Here is a 14990-nt window from a genome sequence, read left to right as displayed (position 1 = left end):
ACACAGGGGGAAGGACGTTGTAGGCATGCCAATGCTCATGTGTATGGACGTTAATATTGACAACAATATACTAAGTAGGTTATTGTCTTGATAATTTACCATAAGAATCTGGGATACTTACAATATCTATAAAAAAGATATATATATATAGACTAACTATATATATATATACACATATATATATACACACACATATATATACATATATATATACACATATATATGAGAATTTGTAAACTACTGAACGGTTTTAAAATGTATAGATTTGTATACATGATATACATAAATGTATCAAGATATGTACTTTTGCACAATGAATAAAAAATGTCTTAGATAAATAAGGGAAAGCTATTCAATGCTAAGCTGCTGAAATAGTTTTTTGTTTTTTTTTTTTAAAGATTTATTTGGGGTTGGGGATTTGGCTCAGTGGTAGAGTGCTTGCCTAGCAAGTGCAAGATCCTGGGTTCGGTTCCCAGCTCCGAAAAAAAAAAAAAGGAAAAAAGAAAAAGATTTATTTATTTAATTTTGGTCTTCTTAAGAAGACTTATGGGGTTGGGGATTTAGCTTAGTGGTAGAGCGCTTGCCTAGGAAAAAAAAAAAAAAAAGAAAAAAAAAAAAAAAAAAAAAAGAAGACTTATTTTGCCTTCCCAAATCATTACTACATTTAAAATTTCATGTGAAAATGGGATATATTTCTTACCATGTCTGAAAGTTGGTCTTTTTAATATATATGTCATACACATATATATCAGTATGATATATATTAGCTATGTTATCATACATATATGATACATATTAACTATGTATATATGAGAAAAGATACTTTTTGATATATATAGTATACTATATATATATCATAACTTCCACATACCTGGGAACATATATCCTAGCTATATATATCGTAACTATAACCTGGGGATATATTATATATCTCATAACTGCCATACCTGGGAACAATGACCATCCTTACCCAAAGAACAGTGATCCCGGTTACCCAGTTCCTAGTGAAATAAAACACATCAGCACTGAGAATGTGAAGCTTTCTCTGTCATTTGGAGGTATAGCCTATGGAGACCTCTACCCCCTCATTTAATCTTCTGCTTGCCCTTAAGCGAAAATCCTAGCTGAAGGGGCAATGGTGGCCTGTCAGTCAGCAGATGGTGATGAGAGCCTCCCTGTGAGGCAGACGGTTGTGCTGCTGGCAATTGAGGAAAGGGAGTCACACATCAGCATAGCTGGCAGTCCTGCTGTGGCATCAAAGCATGAAGGGCAGCCTTCGCACAGGGCAGATGTGGTGGCACCAGCTTATTCTGTGCCAGTCACTGGGCCAGCCGCTTTGCGTCCATTGTTGTGCCCACTCCCACATTGTCCTTGAGTTCATGCCACTCTCTCCATTGTATAGATGAGGGACATAAAGGTATCTACCGGGCCCCACAGACTTGAGTTGGCGCTATGTGTGTCAGACTCTACACTCTAAGTATTTAGGTGAGATCTTTGCCTTGTTTGATGTTATGGTAAGATCATTTAAAATGAAAAACTCTTATTCCTCTGATTTTTATTATTATTTTTTTTTTATTTTGTTCTGACTAAACCCTCATGTCCTCCTCCTCCTTATAGGACTCCCTGCACTCCTTAATGGCAACACTAAGCTCCTCGAATCCCTTCTTTGTCAGATGCATCAAGCCAAACACGCAGAAGGTAAGGCTTCTGAAGGGCCAGCCTGGGCTCTCCTCAAGGACAGCCTCCAGGAGGGGTACCCATAGATTCGGTTTCTCTAAAGTCCTTTCGTTATTTGGCATTCTTGTAACCTGACAGGAAGTGAGTAACCCTTCACCCTCTGTTCCTGTGAGTCAGCTTTTGAGTGATGCGCCATTAGGAACCCTACTTGGAAAGGAGATGTGGTGAAGCCAATATTTTTGTTGTTGCTTTGCTTTTTTGTTTAAAGTGCTTGGATCCAGCTCCAAAAATATAGAAAAGAAAAAACCATTTACTATGTTTTTCTTTTGTAGCTGGTTTTTTTTTTTAGGTCTTTATAGCTTTATTGTTAAATGCTGTGAGAAGGTTATAAACTAAGTAACAATGTGTTTTAAGTACTTTATATTTTAAATTTAAAAATTATATTTATTTCATTGTATGTGTATTGATGTTTTGCCTACTTGTATATCTGTACACCGCATGAGTGCCTGGTGCTCTCGGAGGTCAGAAGAGGGTGCTGGACCCCTTTGGACTGGAGTTATGGTTGGTTATGAGTTGCCATAGGGAGGCTGGGAATGGATACTGTGGTCCAGCAATGCTCTCGACCCCTGAACGCTCTCTCTCTCTCTTTCTCTCTCTCTCTCTCTCTTTCTCTCTCTCTCTAGGCGTGTTTTAAGCACTTTAATTACGAGATAGCTTAAAGGTTAGGGTTTTTTAAGTGTCACGATTCACTTAGGAGCAGCTTAAAAAGCAGAAGCTACTTTAACAAGAGAAATGGGATATTAAGTGGAAGCCGTTACCAGAGTCAAAGCTGAATGGGAACCTTGCCACAAGTATGTGTGTGGGTGTGCAGGGTGGGTGTGTTTTTCTGAGACAGGGCAACTGCCCTTCAACTCACTATGTAGCAGAGGCTGGCCTTGAACTGTCGATCCTCCTGCCTCCTCCTGCTGAAGGCTGGGATTGCAGGTGTATGCATCACACCGGTTTTATGCAGTGCTAGGGACAGAACCCAGGACAGAACTCATGCTTGCCAAACACTGTAACAACAGAGCGACATCCTGAGCCCATACAAAGGGTTAATGAATTCATTTCCATTTGGCAAACAGGCCTTTTAGGAACCCTTCTTAAGAGAGAGACCCTCCCTCTCTCCAAGGTAGTAATTTCAAGAACTCTGACACGTGGAGGAATAGAAAAGATGAAGGTGAGAAATCCGAGCTGACCTTTGTCCCCCAGAACTTGGGTTCTATTTTCCCAGCTTTGCAGCTGTTGCCGACCGGATCATGTTCCCCTCGGCGTTTGACTTTGGGCCCTGACTTCACACTGGGTTGATCCACATCCGGTCACAGCTGTGTTTCTTGTGTGCTCTGGCAGTGTTTCACTATGAAGTGAGACTAATAATAATAATGGGGAGGGGGTGTCTCCCACTTCAGGGCAGGCTAGATTTACCCCCACAGCCTGGGCTTTCTCAGCATGGGGGTTCAGGGTTAGATGAGAGCACAGGTGTGTTCTTCACCAACCTCTGACACCCTACACGCCATCTACAGCTCTGGAACCCTGAGTCACACTTGGATTTCTGCTGTCACCTTACCATGTCCAAAAGACCCCCACTCCCACCCCCATATGTTCAAACTCAGACCTGAAGGTAAAGATGAGCACTCAGGACTGTTTCTGGCAGGGGACTTCTTCCGACGAAAATCCCACACGGGCTGTCCCCCTCACTCATTTCTTCTGAAGGGCCAGAGGCCGTCATCTCATCCTTTGGTCCTGTCAGCGTTTTCTCAGTTGGGATTCTCGGGGACATGGGTGACTGCCCATTAGTTTTCTGGATCCATTTCCTTCCTGCCATGAGACGTCCCTGGGCCAGCTCTGTATGCGTCAGCATCTCAAAGTCGGTGAAGTGGGAATGTGCCTTAACGCTGCCCTTTCTAACGACGGAAATTTAATCCTGAGAAATTCCATCCTTGATGATTTCTGCTCTTACATGACACAAAGTTCATTTTTCCTTCAGACTAGAAGCCTGCCCACAGCCGGAACTGAAGAAATGGCTTCTTTTTGATTACTATTTTTTCACGCTGAACTTTGACTGCACCCAATGACTTTTGAGTTTTATACTTTACAGAGTGACCCAGCTCAACTCTGTCTTCCTTTCGGCTCTCGGCTCTGTGTCACCCAGAGTTACTGCAGACACTAATTAGCCACATGCCAAGGGGAGGGTTTTAAAAAAAATATCTTGATACCATTTTAAAGGCACTGGAATATAAGTCCCTGACACAAGAGCCAACTCGTCTGTGACCTAAAATGTAGGTGTGGTTTATGAGTGTGAAGAATGCCAATTAGAACATGGAGATGCCAGGCAGTGACCCGTCATTCACTTCCATTAAGAGCATGGTTTTGTTCCTATCGTCATGCACTAGGAAATACTTGGAATTTCTCACAAATGCTTTTAGTCCAAAGATAAATCCAGAAGGATTCTGGTCTTCCCTCTCTGGACTGGGGACCGTGTCTCCGGCCCTGCACCCATACCCTTTCCGGTTTACCGTGGGAGATTGGGTGTGGCTGTGAAGGCGTTTGTGTGTCACTCAGGATGGGGGTGTTGGCTACTCTGGACAGAGTCTAGAATTATTCTTTTACAGGTTCTGTGGCCAAAAAGGACAGCCACAATAGCTACGAAGTCCGTCCAGTCCACTAGAGAGCTGTAGGTTAGAACTGGAGAACTACTTTTGTGCATTAAAGACCATGTGTAAGAGGCACATACTGGCCAGGGGTGTGTGGACCAACAGCCTTCCTTCCTGAAGAATCTGGGATCCTTTGTGGCTTTTGGTTTTTTGTATTAGTGTTGGTAACCCTACCCCCCTAACCACCATCCTCCTTTCCCCTCACCACTGTGTGTATAGAGTTGGGGGACAATCTTTCTGCTGCCAAATTGTAATGAGGCTAAGAAAATTTACTCCTAGAGGACGAGGTCTGCAGCCTGCTCTGGCCTTGATAGCCATAGACCTTCATCGTTCCGGAAGGCAGATGTCTCCCTTGGGTTGTGTTTAGATGGTGATGAGGCCTTTCAGCCTCCTTTTCTTGGGTGTAGCAGTAGCCAGCCGCAAACTGCTTTAAAACCGTGGGAGACTTCTGGATTGACAGCAAACCTGCAGGACCTCATCTGCAACTCTCCCCTAGGGCACCCCTGGCCTGTGATCTCTCCCAGGCTGGTGTTTTAGCAAAGATCTCATCAGAAAAGTCTCTCATTAACATTCCGCAGAAAACCCTGAGGATATTCTGAAGGAATTAAAGAAGGGGGCAGGCTGATAAGTGTTGGTGGGGGGAGGTCCTGCTGTGAGAACTTGTCTGCAGTTCTAGGGAGCTAAGGTGAAGCCAGGGCCACGGCCCAGAGCAGCAGCCATGCCTGCCACTTGCGCTACGCCTGACTACCTTGCCTTCTTAAGCTGCCCTAGGTTTGGAATGGTGAGGGTCTAGGTTTGAGGAGAGAAGCATAATGAATCCAGAACATTTCTGCTCAAGTTTTAACCATATAATACTGTTTTCAAAAAAGTCTTCTCACCAAAGACCAGGACTTAGGTCTCATTTCTCAAGGCTAGGGTCTTACAGAGAAAGAAACAGTATAGGAAGACTGGTCTTGGGGAAGAGTGAGGGAGAGAAGGCCAGTGTGGAGGGGAGACTGAAGGCCGAGCCCCAGCAGGGAGAGACCGTAGTCATATGCTACAAGATAGACTATTTAGCAAGAGGAAAAGCCAAAGAGAGAGAGATGGTCAGATAGGCCACACAGGACCGTGATGGTTAAAGGTCTTGAAGCACCTACCATTTGCCCCAGAGCGTCAAGGCACTCACAGAGATGATGATATCTTTAAGGCCTTGGAAAGGTACCAGTCCCAGTCCTTTGCATGCTGGGGCGGCGGTGGGGTGGGTGGGGTCTTCCCTCTTACTCATGACCACACACACACACACACACACACACACACACACACACACACTCCTGAAATTGACTGAGTAATTTGAATAGTTGCTTTTTAGCTTTGGTAGCAATGAACAACCACAGAAATTCAAGACGCAGGGGTTTTTTTTTTAGACTCTATATAGGGTGAGTGTGTACGTGCGAATGTGTGCACTCACGTGGATGTGCAGGGCTGGTATAAGTGTGGGTGCCAGAAGAGGACCCTGGATCCCAGGAATGTAGAGTTACGGGCATATGTGAACCAAACTCGGGGCCGTGTTATTACTCAGCAGGTGCTCTCAACCACTGAGCCGTCTCTGCAACCCCGATGATGCTACTTTCAAAGTCTTACACAAAGTTCTTCATTTTGACAATATCCTGGACGGCCCCTGAAGGCACTCAGAGCAAGAACACTGTGCAGACACAGTGTATGGGCGTTTGTTGCCAGTTAGAACTGGCATGGATTTCGTGAACTGAACCCTGGACATGTACTGTAGGACCTGGTGCCGCTTGCCTTTCTGATGGCTCTCTGATGCTTTGTTTTTGTTGTGTTGTAATCTAGAGGGTCTATCTGTCTTTCTGTCTGTCCATTCGTCCATCCTTCCTTCCTTTCTTTTTCTTTCCTTTTCAAGACAGAGTTTCTCTGTGTAGTGCTGACTGTCCTGGAACTTGCTCTGTAGACCAGGATGGCCTTAAACTCAGAGATCTGCCTGCCTCTGCTTCCCAAGTGCTGGGATTAAGGGTGTGTACCTCACCAATAGCGTTAGCATGTTTGGTTTTTAGTTTTGTTTGTTTGTTTTGGTGGTTTCTTTTAAACATGCTGATAATAATATAGTAAGTTCTTCTGCTGATTTTTAAAAATCTTTTATTACATACTTTTGTCTCCTTATTTTTGGTGTCTGTTTGGCTTTTTGTTTTTGTATTGTTTTAAAAGAGGCTCTTACTATGTAGACTAGATTGGCTTTGCATTTATAGTCATCCATTTATCTGTGCTTCCCAAGTACTAGGGTTAAAGATGTACAGTATCACACCTTTCCTTTATCTGTGCCTTATTTGTGTGTGTCTGTGTCATTCACATGTGTCTGTTGTCTCCTCTGTGTGTGTGTGTGTGTGTGTGTGTGTGTGTGTGTGTGTGTGTGTGTACGCATGCACACACATCGCTCGCTCACTCATGTACCTGTGCCTGAGGTCAGACAAGGCCTCTCACTGAACCTGGAGACTGCTAATTATCCTATGATGCTGGTCACCAAGGAGCCCCAGAGGTCCTTCGGCTCCCACTCCACACCCCAGCTCCAGTCCTAGGCTTACAGCAGACACAGGTTTGACCTAAGCTGGGACCCTGAGCAGATGCACTTGCTTGTGCAAGTTCTCTTAACGCCGAGCATCTCTTACCCAGCCCTACAGGTTTTATTTTTCATACACAGTTTGTTTTTCTTTTCCAGTAATGCTTTCTGCAGATGTTTAGATTGGGATCTGTACCCGTCCTATGTTGTGAATAAAGCTTCCATCCTTGGAAGATCTGCCCGAGTCCCACTCTACAGGCCTGTCTCCTCTTTTGCATCCCTCTGCATCGCTCAGGGTACAAGAAAGGCACATCCCTAAAGTGCCATGGTGTATGGTGTTTGCTGTCACCAAAGCTAAAAATCCAAGTGCTGTCTGAAACCTTGGTGCTGCCCCAGTTGCTTAATTTAATTTTGGCATTATGCTCCTGTGATCATCTTTCATTTCTATAATTGGAAGTCACCTTGGTATATGCCAGTAAGTCAAAGCTGAAATGACACACGTGAGACGGGTAAGTGTTGCCATGCTAGCATGTTGATTTACCCCCCCCCCCCGTTGTCTATCAAGTGGCCCCCCCTCAGGTTTGATACACACACGCACACACACACACACGCTTTGCAATCACACCTGGGCTGTTTGACGATCCCTTCCCCACCACGTGTGGTTGGTCGTTCCTACTCACATATTGAGATTTCTGCACTGGATGGACATTCTGGAATCTTCCATGGCTGGGGGACGTGGGTGGGTGGCAGGTCTGCCCACAACAATTGTAAAGTAGAAAGAAGTAAACATTGGAGTTTAATATTTGAATTGTGCTTTCTGGAATTATATTTGTTCAGGCCAAACGTTGTCTAGTATCTTCTTCTCTTTTTTTTTAAGATTTATTTGTTTATATGAGCGCATTGTCACTCTCTTCAGACACACCAGAAGAGGGCATCAGATCCTGTTACAGATGGCTGTGAGCCACCATGTGGTTGCTGGGAGTTGAACTCAGGACCTCTGGAAGAGCAGTCACTGTTCTTAACCACTGCGCCATCTCACGAGCCCTAGTATCTCCTTTTAGTGAATCTAAGACTCCTTAAGGATGAAGTGCAGAACTTTTCTGTCACTGCAGATAGAGCAAAAACTGGCAAGGGTGCCAGCTATTCCACTCAGACACAAGGCTTGCTGGCCGCTTCTCTGTCATCACTTTACAAAGTGCATGAAATGGATACCATTCCTCTGCCACAGATGAGTGGAATACCTGTCCACTCATTCCTGTTCTTTGGATCAAATGACTTTGTTTCTTGGGTGATCTGGAGTGGTTTTGTTTTGCTCTCTTGGTGCTGAGGATTAAACCCAAGGCCTCATGCGAGCCAGGCAGGTGCCCTGCTATGAGTGGAGTTGTGCGATGAGCTCTGTCCCTTGGGAAGATAGTAGAAAAGGCTACAGTGAGACTCACACACAGCGGGCTACTGTGGGGCTGTTCGGGCTTTAGAGGACTGCAGGTTACTTGACGTTGGATCCAACACTGAGATTATGTTTGCAGTAGTAAATTATGAAACAACCACACACCTTTAATCCTAGCACTTGGGAACGGAGGTAGGCAGATTTCTGTGAGTTCAAGGACAACCAAGGGCTATAGAATAGTGAGACCCTGTCTCAAACAAACAAACAAACAAGAAAAACCTTACAAAACATAGCTCTGTCTTCCAGGACTAGTTATCTCCTTTGGTGTGTCTGTGTGAGCCTGTGCATGTGTGTAGTGTGTAGTCACTGGTTAGTGTGGTGTGCCCTCCCTTTTGGGAAACCTTGCTGTATCACATCACTCCACATTGGCTTTGTTTTTTTGTTTTTTGTTTTTTGGGTTTTTTTTTTTTTTAAGATTTACTTATTTATTTTATGTATATGAGTACACTGTTGCTGTATTCAAACACACCATAAGAGGGTATCAGATTCCATTATAGGTGGTTGTGAGCCACCATGTGGTTGTGGGATTTGAACTCAGGACCTCTGGAAGAGCAGTCAGTGCCCTTAACTGAGCCATCTCTACAGCCCAGCTCAACTTTGTGGGGTTTTTTTTTGGGGGGGTATTTGTTTGGTTGATTTTTGTTCTTGTCTTTGTTTTTTGAAAAAGCCTTTTACTAAACCTGGTCAGCCAGCTTCCAGAGAGCCCAAGAGATCTTCCTGTTCTGTCTCTGGGCAGCCACACCCCCACCCCTCAACTGTGCTCTTTTTCGTAAGGTTTATTTATTTATTATATATATAGACAATGTTATATCTGCACAACAGAAAGGGCACCTGATCCCATTATAGATGATTATGAGCCACTATGTGGTTGCTGGGAATTGAACTCAGGTCCTCTGAAAGAGCAGCCAGTGTTTTTTTGGGTTTTTTTTTTTTTGGTTTTTTTTTTTTTTTAAAGATTTATTTATTTATTTTATGTGAGTACACTGTCACTGTCTTCAGACACACCAGAAGAGGGCATCAGATCCCATTACGGATGGTTGTGAGCCACCATGTGGTTGCGGGGAATTGAACTCAGGTCCTCTGAAAGAGCAGCCAGTGTTCTTAACCGCTGAGCCATCTCTCCAGCCCCGAAAGCCTGTCTTCTTAACAGGTGTTGAAAGCAGAATGTGAGTTGCGTGCCTGGATAGCACACACAATTAACTACTGAGCCATCTTTCCAGTTCCAGTGTCCTCTAAATGTCACGCAAGGGGCCAGGAGGATGGATGGGGCAAGTGCTTGCCCCCAAGTATAACGACCTGTTATGACCCCAGATTCCACAGGAGGAAGGAGAGAACTTACTCCTCTGAGACCAGGACTAGTTTCTGTTGGCCATGTTTCTCCCTAACTCACCAGAGCCTCAGCTTCTGTTGCTGTAGCCACTGGGTCATTCATCCTGTACTCAGGGCTGAGGTTTAACCTCATTGCTTCAGGGGGTACAGAGCTCTGGTTTAACACCTTTACATGCACCCCAGCCGGTTGCCTGATGGAGAGCCTCCAAAGCTGATCGGGCACAGAAGCCCGGAAGCCACGGGAGGAAATAGAAACCCAATCAAAGGCTTGTGTCTGGGCTTGGCCAAACCTTCCTCTCTAAGCCTTGCTTAGCCTAGCAGTGACTTTCTTGCCTCTAGACCATATTTTTTGACAACTTCTACGTAGATGGGTGACTGCGTGCCTCATGAGGGTGTACAGATGTAAAACAGCTGCATAGTGCGTCCCTGTCTCAGATTTGTGGTGAACAATATATTCTACATTGATGGCTTCTATTCTGAGAAGCTTAAAATTAATGATTCAGTTCAGCAGGCCAATTACCTAACAAAGAACCACTCCCTAAGCCCGCAGGTGCTTCATGCTAATGAGCTAGGAGGAGTAACTGGCCCTTTAAGAAGATGATGGACTTTTCCTGCCCTGTACACTCACTCACAGAGCTGCAGACAGGCAGTTTCCTAAGTCTGTTGCTCGTCCTCAGACTGTAACCATTCCTTTTCTTCTATGTTCCCTCCAAGTGTGCTTTTCCTAACGCTTTGGCCTTCTCTCTTTCTCTAAAGCCCCCCTCCCTACCATCTGGCTGCTCTGTCACCAAGTGGCTGACTTCCATGGGAGCCTTACAAGGACTTGGCTTTCTCTTTCTTCTGCCCAACCCCCCTTTCCTCAGGCAGCATGGTTTGTAGCTCCTCTGCTCCAGGGTCTTCCTGTTAACTCCTAATGAAATTGTCTTCCAGATTCCATTGGAGTCCATCCTTAAATTCTTTAATTATTGAGACTTAGAACCCTAAAAGGGAACTGTGGTTTTCATGGTTTCACTAATGTTTCGAAGTACTAAACGTGGACGGTTGACTCCAGTTGTAATGAGCATCTAACATAAGAAATATCTCTGCCAGGCGGTGATGGTGTGCTCCTTAATCCCAGTACTCTAGAGGCAGAGGCAGGCTGATCTCTGCGTTTGAGGCCAGCCTGGTCTACAGAGTGAGTTCCAGGACAGCTAGGACTACATAGAGAGACCCTGTTTCGGGGTGGGGGGAGATATGTGGGCTGTCTGTTCTTTTAACTAACTATAAGTAAATTAGGGTCTTCTGAGGTGGCTCCATTTCTTCTGTGTCCTTCCTGGAGACTACACACTCAACATCAGTTCCTAACCTTCAGTGATTCTTTTCTATTTTCCTGATCCCTCCAATATTCCTGGCTGGCTTTGACACATTTCCAGGGTTTTCCTTCTGCTTAGAGAACGTCTCATACAAAAGGTCTATACAAAGGCAGCTTTACCTTTTGAGAAGATTTTGGTAAAAGAAACCATTAAAGCAACTATTCTTCTCTCCAAACAAAACAATCCAGTAAACCCCTCAGTGGTCCTTCAGGCCTGTTTATCGAGTTGTCATGGCAACTATTCAGCTGCCCTCTGTAAAGACCTGGGTAAATAGCTGTAAATGAAGCTCCGCTCAAGTAAAGGAAGAGTGTTGTTCTCTGGGCGGGTTTTCCAAGATCACAGCTAAAATATTTAAGGATTTTTTTTTTTTTATGCGGGGGGGAGCATCTTCATCTTTAAATAGATACAATCTTTGAAAATTTCGACTCTCTGGACTTTGAATTTGCATGTTTGCTGGTGTGGGAATCATGGCTCATTTGCACCTATGGTTGGAAGGAAGTATCAGCAATTCCTATCACGCCAGCCTTGAGAGGCTGGGCTTCTTGGGTAGAATCAGGAATGAATTAAGCAAGCACAGCCCAAGACACAACATAAAAGACTGGGCAAGTTCAGATAGCAGGGGTTGCTGTCTGTCAGCTGCGATACTCTTGGGCCCTTCGTCTGGAGATGCGGCTGTCTGCAGTGGGAAGACCCTGAAGAGAGAGAAAGAAAACCCAAGGTAGGGTTTGGCTTGGTTCGCTTTCCTTTTTGGCTCTGCCTGAAAGTTTCGTCTACTTTGTAAAGGTTGCTGTGCTGTAAGGCTGTTCAATGAAATAGCAGCGGAGTGGATTGGCCGCCTTTCTGCACACCCACCCAACTGTTTGGTCCTGAAACAAGTGGGGGAGGTGCTGGTTTGCATGGCAGAGGTTTGAACTATTAATGCTCCTTTGTAAAGATGGAGGATAGTAATTCGTTTGTCAGCGGAGGCTTTGATTGTCCTGTTTTTGATGAGGAGCCCAGCGTTTAAAGAAAGAAATGGTTACGAATGAGTCGAAGAGGAAAGTTAGTAGTGGTGGTTTCTTTGTTTGCATTTTAAGTATTTCTCCCCCAAAGGCTTATTACTACAGTCTTATAGCCTTTCCGTATCGTCTGCTGTATAGATAAACTTTAAAAGAAACCTGCACAGAATTAGTTCTTTCTGAATTTGCCTTACAAATCGGGTTCTCCCGGGATGGAGATGTCCATTAGGTGAATCAAATGATCTTCTGTTGGATACTGTGAGCTGTTTTCACACACGTGCACACACAGAGACACACGTATGCATATGTGCATACATTAATATTGCTAACAGCCAGAGAAATATGAGGACGCACAGGCACTCCTTGCTACAGTTCTCCAAAGGAAAAGATTCCCCCTAAGGATGGACTCGTGGAGTGGGTGAATCCCTAATCTTTGCCCGCACTGTGAGAGTGGGTTGGTTAGACTGACGTCCATTCAGTTGCTAAGTGGGTCCTGGGCGGGATTAAGTGTTTCCTACGGGAAGGTGGCCTTTCATAGTAAATAGAGCAACGTTTGAAAGCAATGAATAATAATGGCCACTGCCTACTTGCCTAAATCTACTTTTTGTCCAAAGAAGCATCTGTGAATAATCCAAACCTCGCGTGAGCTTGAGACTGGTTGTGTCCGGTGCTTCCCCCCTTTTTGCAAAGAGGTTTCCAGTAAAGCACCTGGCGTGCCAATGTCTATGTCTCTCACTACCCTTCCGCTCTGTGGTAGACCAGTATTTGTCTCTGTATATCATAGAGTGGCTGCTGCTCATTGTGAAGTAAAAGCTGTAAATTGGAGCACGTGCTCCAATCCCTGCTGCAGTCCTCCAGGGGTCTTTAACCCTTCCTGCAAAACTTCCAGAATATTAACCAATCAGATGGGAGACCTACAGGCACCTAGGAGCCCACCCCAGACACTGGGCTGTCACTGACAGATGGTTTGTTTCTGTAGTCTCTTAGCATATGAAGCCCCACATTAGCATGCTCATAGGCAACCCGGGCTGTGTGTGACTTCTGTTCCTGACTGTTCTGGTGCTCCTCCCTCATCCCCTCAGCTTTACATAAAGACCTTTCTCCCCAAGCCCCCTCCCCCATTCTCCCGAAACCTCCCCACCTGCTCTCCCTTAACTCACAGCCTCCTTCCCCCTAGGTCCCCACCCTCTTCCACTGCCAGTCTCTTCGGTGATTCCAGAGCAAAGCCTGAGGTAGGATCCTAGGGCTCGATCCAGGCTCTAAGCTCCCCCTCAGGTTTCCTTGACAAGTAGAATGTCTCCCTTAGCTTCCTTCACCTGACTAGCTTCTTCCCTCTATAAAAGAACACGTGACAAGGCACCAGCGTGAAAGAAATGCTTATTGATTAGAAAGTATTTGAAAGATAGCGATGAACTTTTTGTCTGTATTCGCCATAATTCCACTGCCCACCCCCATCCCTGTTCCTGGGAACTAAACCCCTGGGTTTAGCCTACGCTGTCCACCTGAGCTACATCTCCAATCCCTTTCTTTAGTTTGCAGCAGTGTCCTTGCCCAACCTGAACTTAAACTTCCTCTGTAAACTAGACAGGAATCGAAAGAATTTGCAGTCCTCCAGCCTTGGCCTCTAGGCATCTGGAGTGATAGGCAGGTGTCACCGTCTTCAGCTGTACTTGTGTAAATTGGGATCATCCTAGCTGGGTTTTTTTTTTTTTTTTTTGTTCAGTCTAATATGTCATGAAGCATTCCGAGGATTTCGCCAGTGGTTGTACCCCTCAGAATAGGCAATTGCTTCATAAAATGATCTGTCTCCAGCCCTCAGTGGCAGTAGTTGAAAGTCAGATTTCTGTTACTGGATCGTTTCTTTTGTTGCAAAGAAGGCTGTTGTAAGTGCAGCGAGGGCTAGCCTTATGGAGATCTACCTGCCTCTGCCCGGGACGAAAGGTGTGAGCCGACATTCCCAGCATAAATTATTTTTTCTTAAGCCCCTTCCCTTGCCTGCTTTGTAAACATTTACATATGCATACCTAAGCACACTTTGAATGAGACTGGCAGACTAACACATCTACCTTCTTTCAAGAGAGGGCACTGGACCAGCTTGTCCCCTCTTCACTGTTGAGTATTTCAACCTTGTCTGAGGCTGTGTGATCAAAACTGTTCCTAGCACCCTTCTCAGAGCTTCCTGCCTCTTGCTCTGCCCTCCTTCCTGGTCTCCACCCCACCCCCAGGCAAGGGGCACCGCTAACTACTAACTGCCACTCCTTCCTGCCCTCTGACCGGCCTCCCCACCCCCACACCAGGCTCTTGACTTGGGCTCTGACTCCACCTGCCTGTTTCCAGCCTCCAGAGCCCGGCTCCTTTCTCCTTCAGCGCCTGGCTGGTGAGTACCTGCCTCTCCCCACTGTACCTTTCCAGCCCAGAGCTCCGTGTTTGGGTTTCACGGTCACCTTAATTTTGTAATCTACCTTTTTGGTCGTGGTTGCCTGGATTTTCCAGTTCTGGCCTGCCTGGCTCTTTGAAGTGAAGTGAATCCATGACTGGATTTCACATCCTTTCCCTCCCGCCTTGGCTTCTTCTATGGATGAGATGATACTTGCTTAACCATTTTCTTATCTGGCCAAGGCAGGGGTTGGCACACTTGGCCCTGCTGGCGCGTGGAGTGGGCAGTTGAGATGAGTTGTGGTCTCAGCCTGTTCTTTTTAGGCTGTGGTTGTGACCCTCCTCAGCAGACTCAGAGCTCAGCCCCCAGGGGCTCCAGACAGACCTGGGTGAGGGCGCCAGTCAGTACCGCGCTTCATTTTCAGTCTTTTATTATTATTATTTGCTCTTAGGGAGATGGCAACTCCACATGGTAACTTTTTCGGGTGAATTTGCTGTTGCTTTTAACCTAGTGTTTACTCTTAGAAAACTGTACCATTTCGAGTCTTGAGATTATCAAGTCCTGAT

General features: G+C 45.4%; 1 protein-coding gene across 1 annotated transcript in view; it reads left to right on the top strand.

Moving 5' to 3' along the window:
* The window catches only part of Myo10 (myosin X), a 202439-nt gene that overhangs the window by 132767 nt on the left and 54682 nt on the right, over positions 1-14990 (top strand). Inside the window, exon 19 of the mRNA XM_032898696.1 lies at positions 1618-1698. Within this exon, the coding sequence (XP_032754587.1) occupies positions 1618-1698 (81 nt within the window). The remainder of the gene's footprint in view (positions 1-1617; positions 1699-14990) is intronic.

The sequence above is a fragment of the Rattus rattus genome, chromosome 3 (assembly GCF_011064425.1).
Source record: "Rattus rattus isolate New Zealand chromosome 3, Rrattus_CSIRO_v1, whole genome shotgun sequence".
In the NCBI taxonomy this organism is placed as follows: Eukaryota; Metazoa; Chordata; class Mammalia; order Rodentia; family Muridae; genus Rattus; species Rattus rattus.
This window is presented reverse-complemented; position numbering and strand designations above follow the sequence as displayed.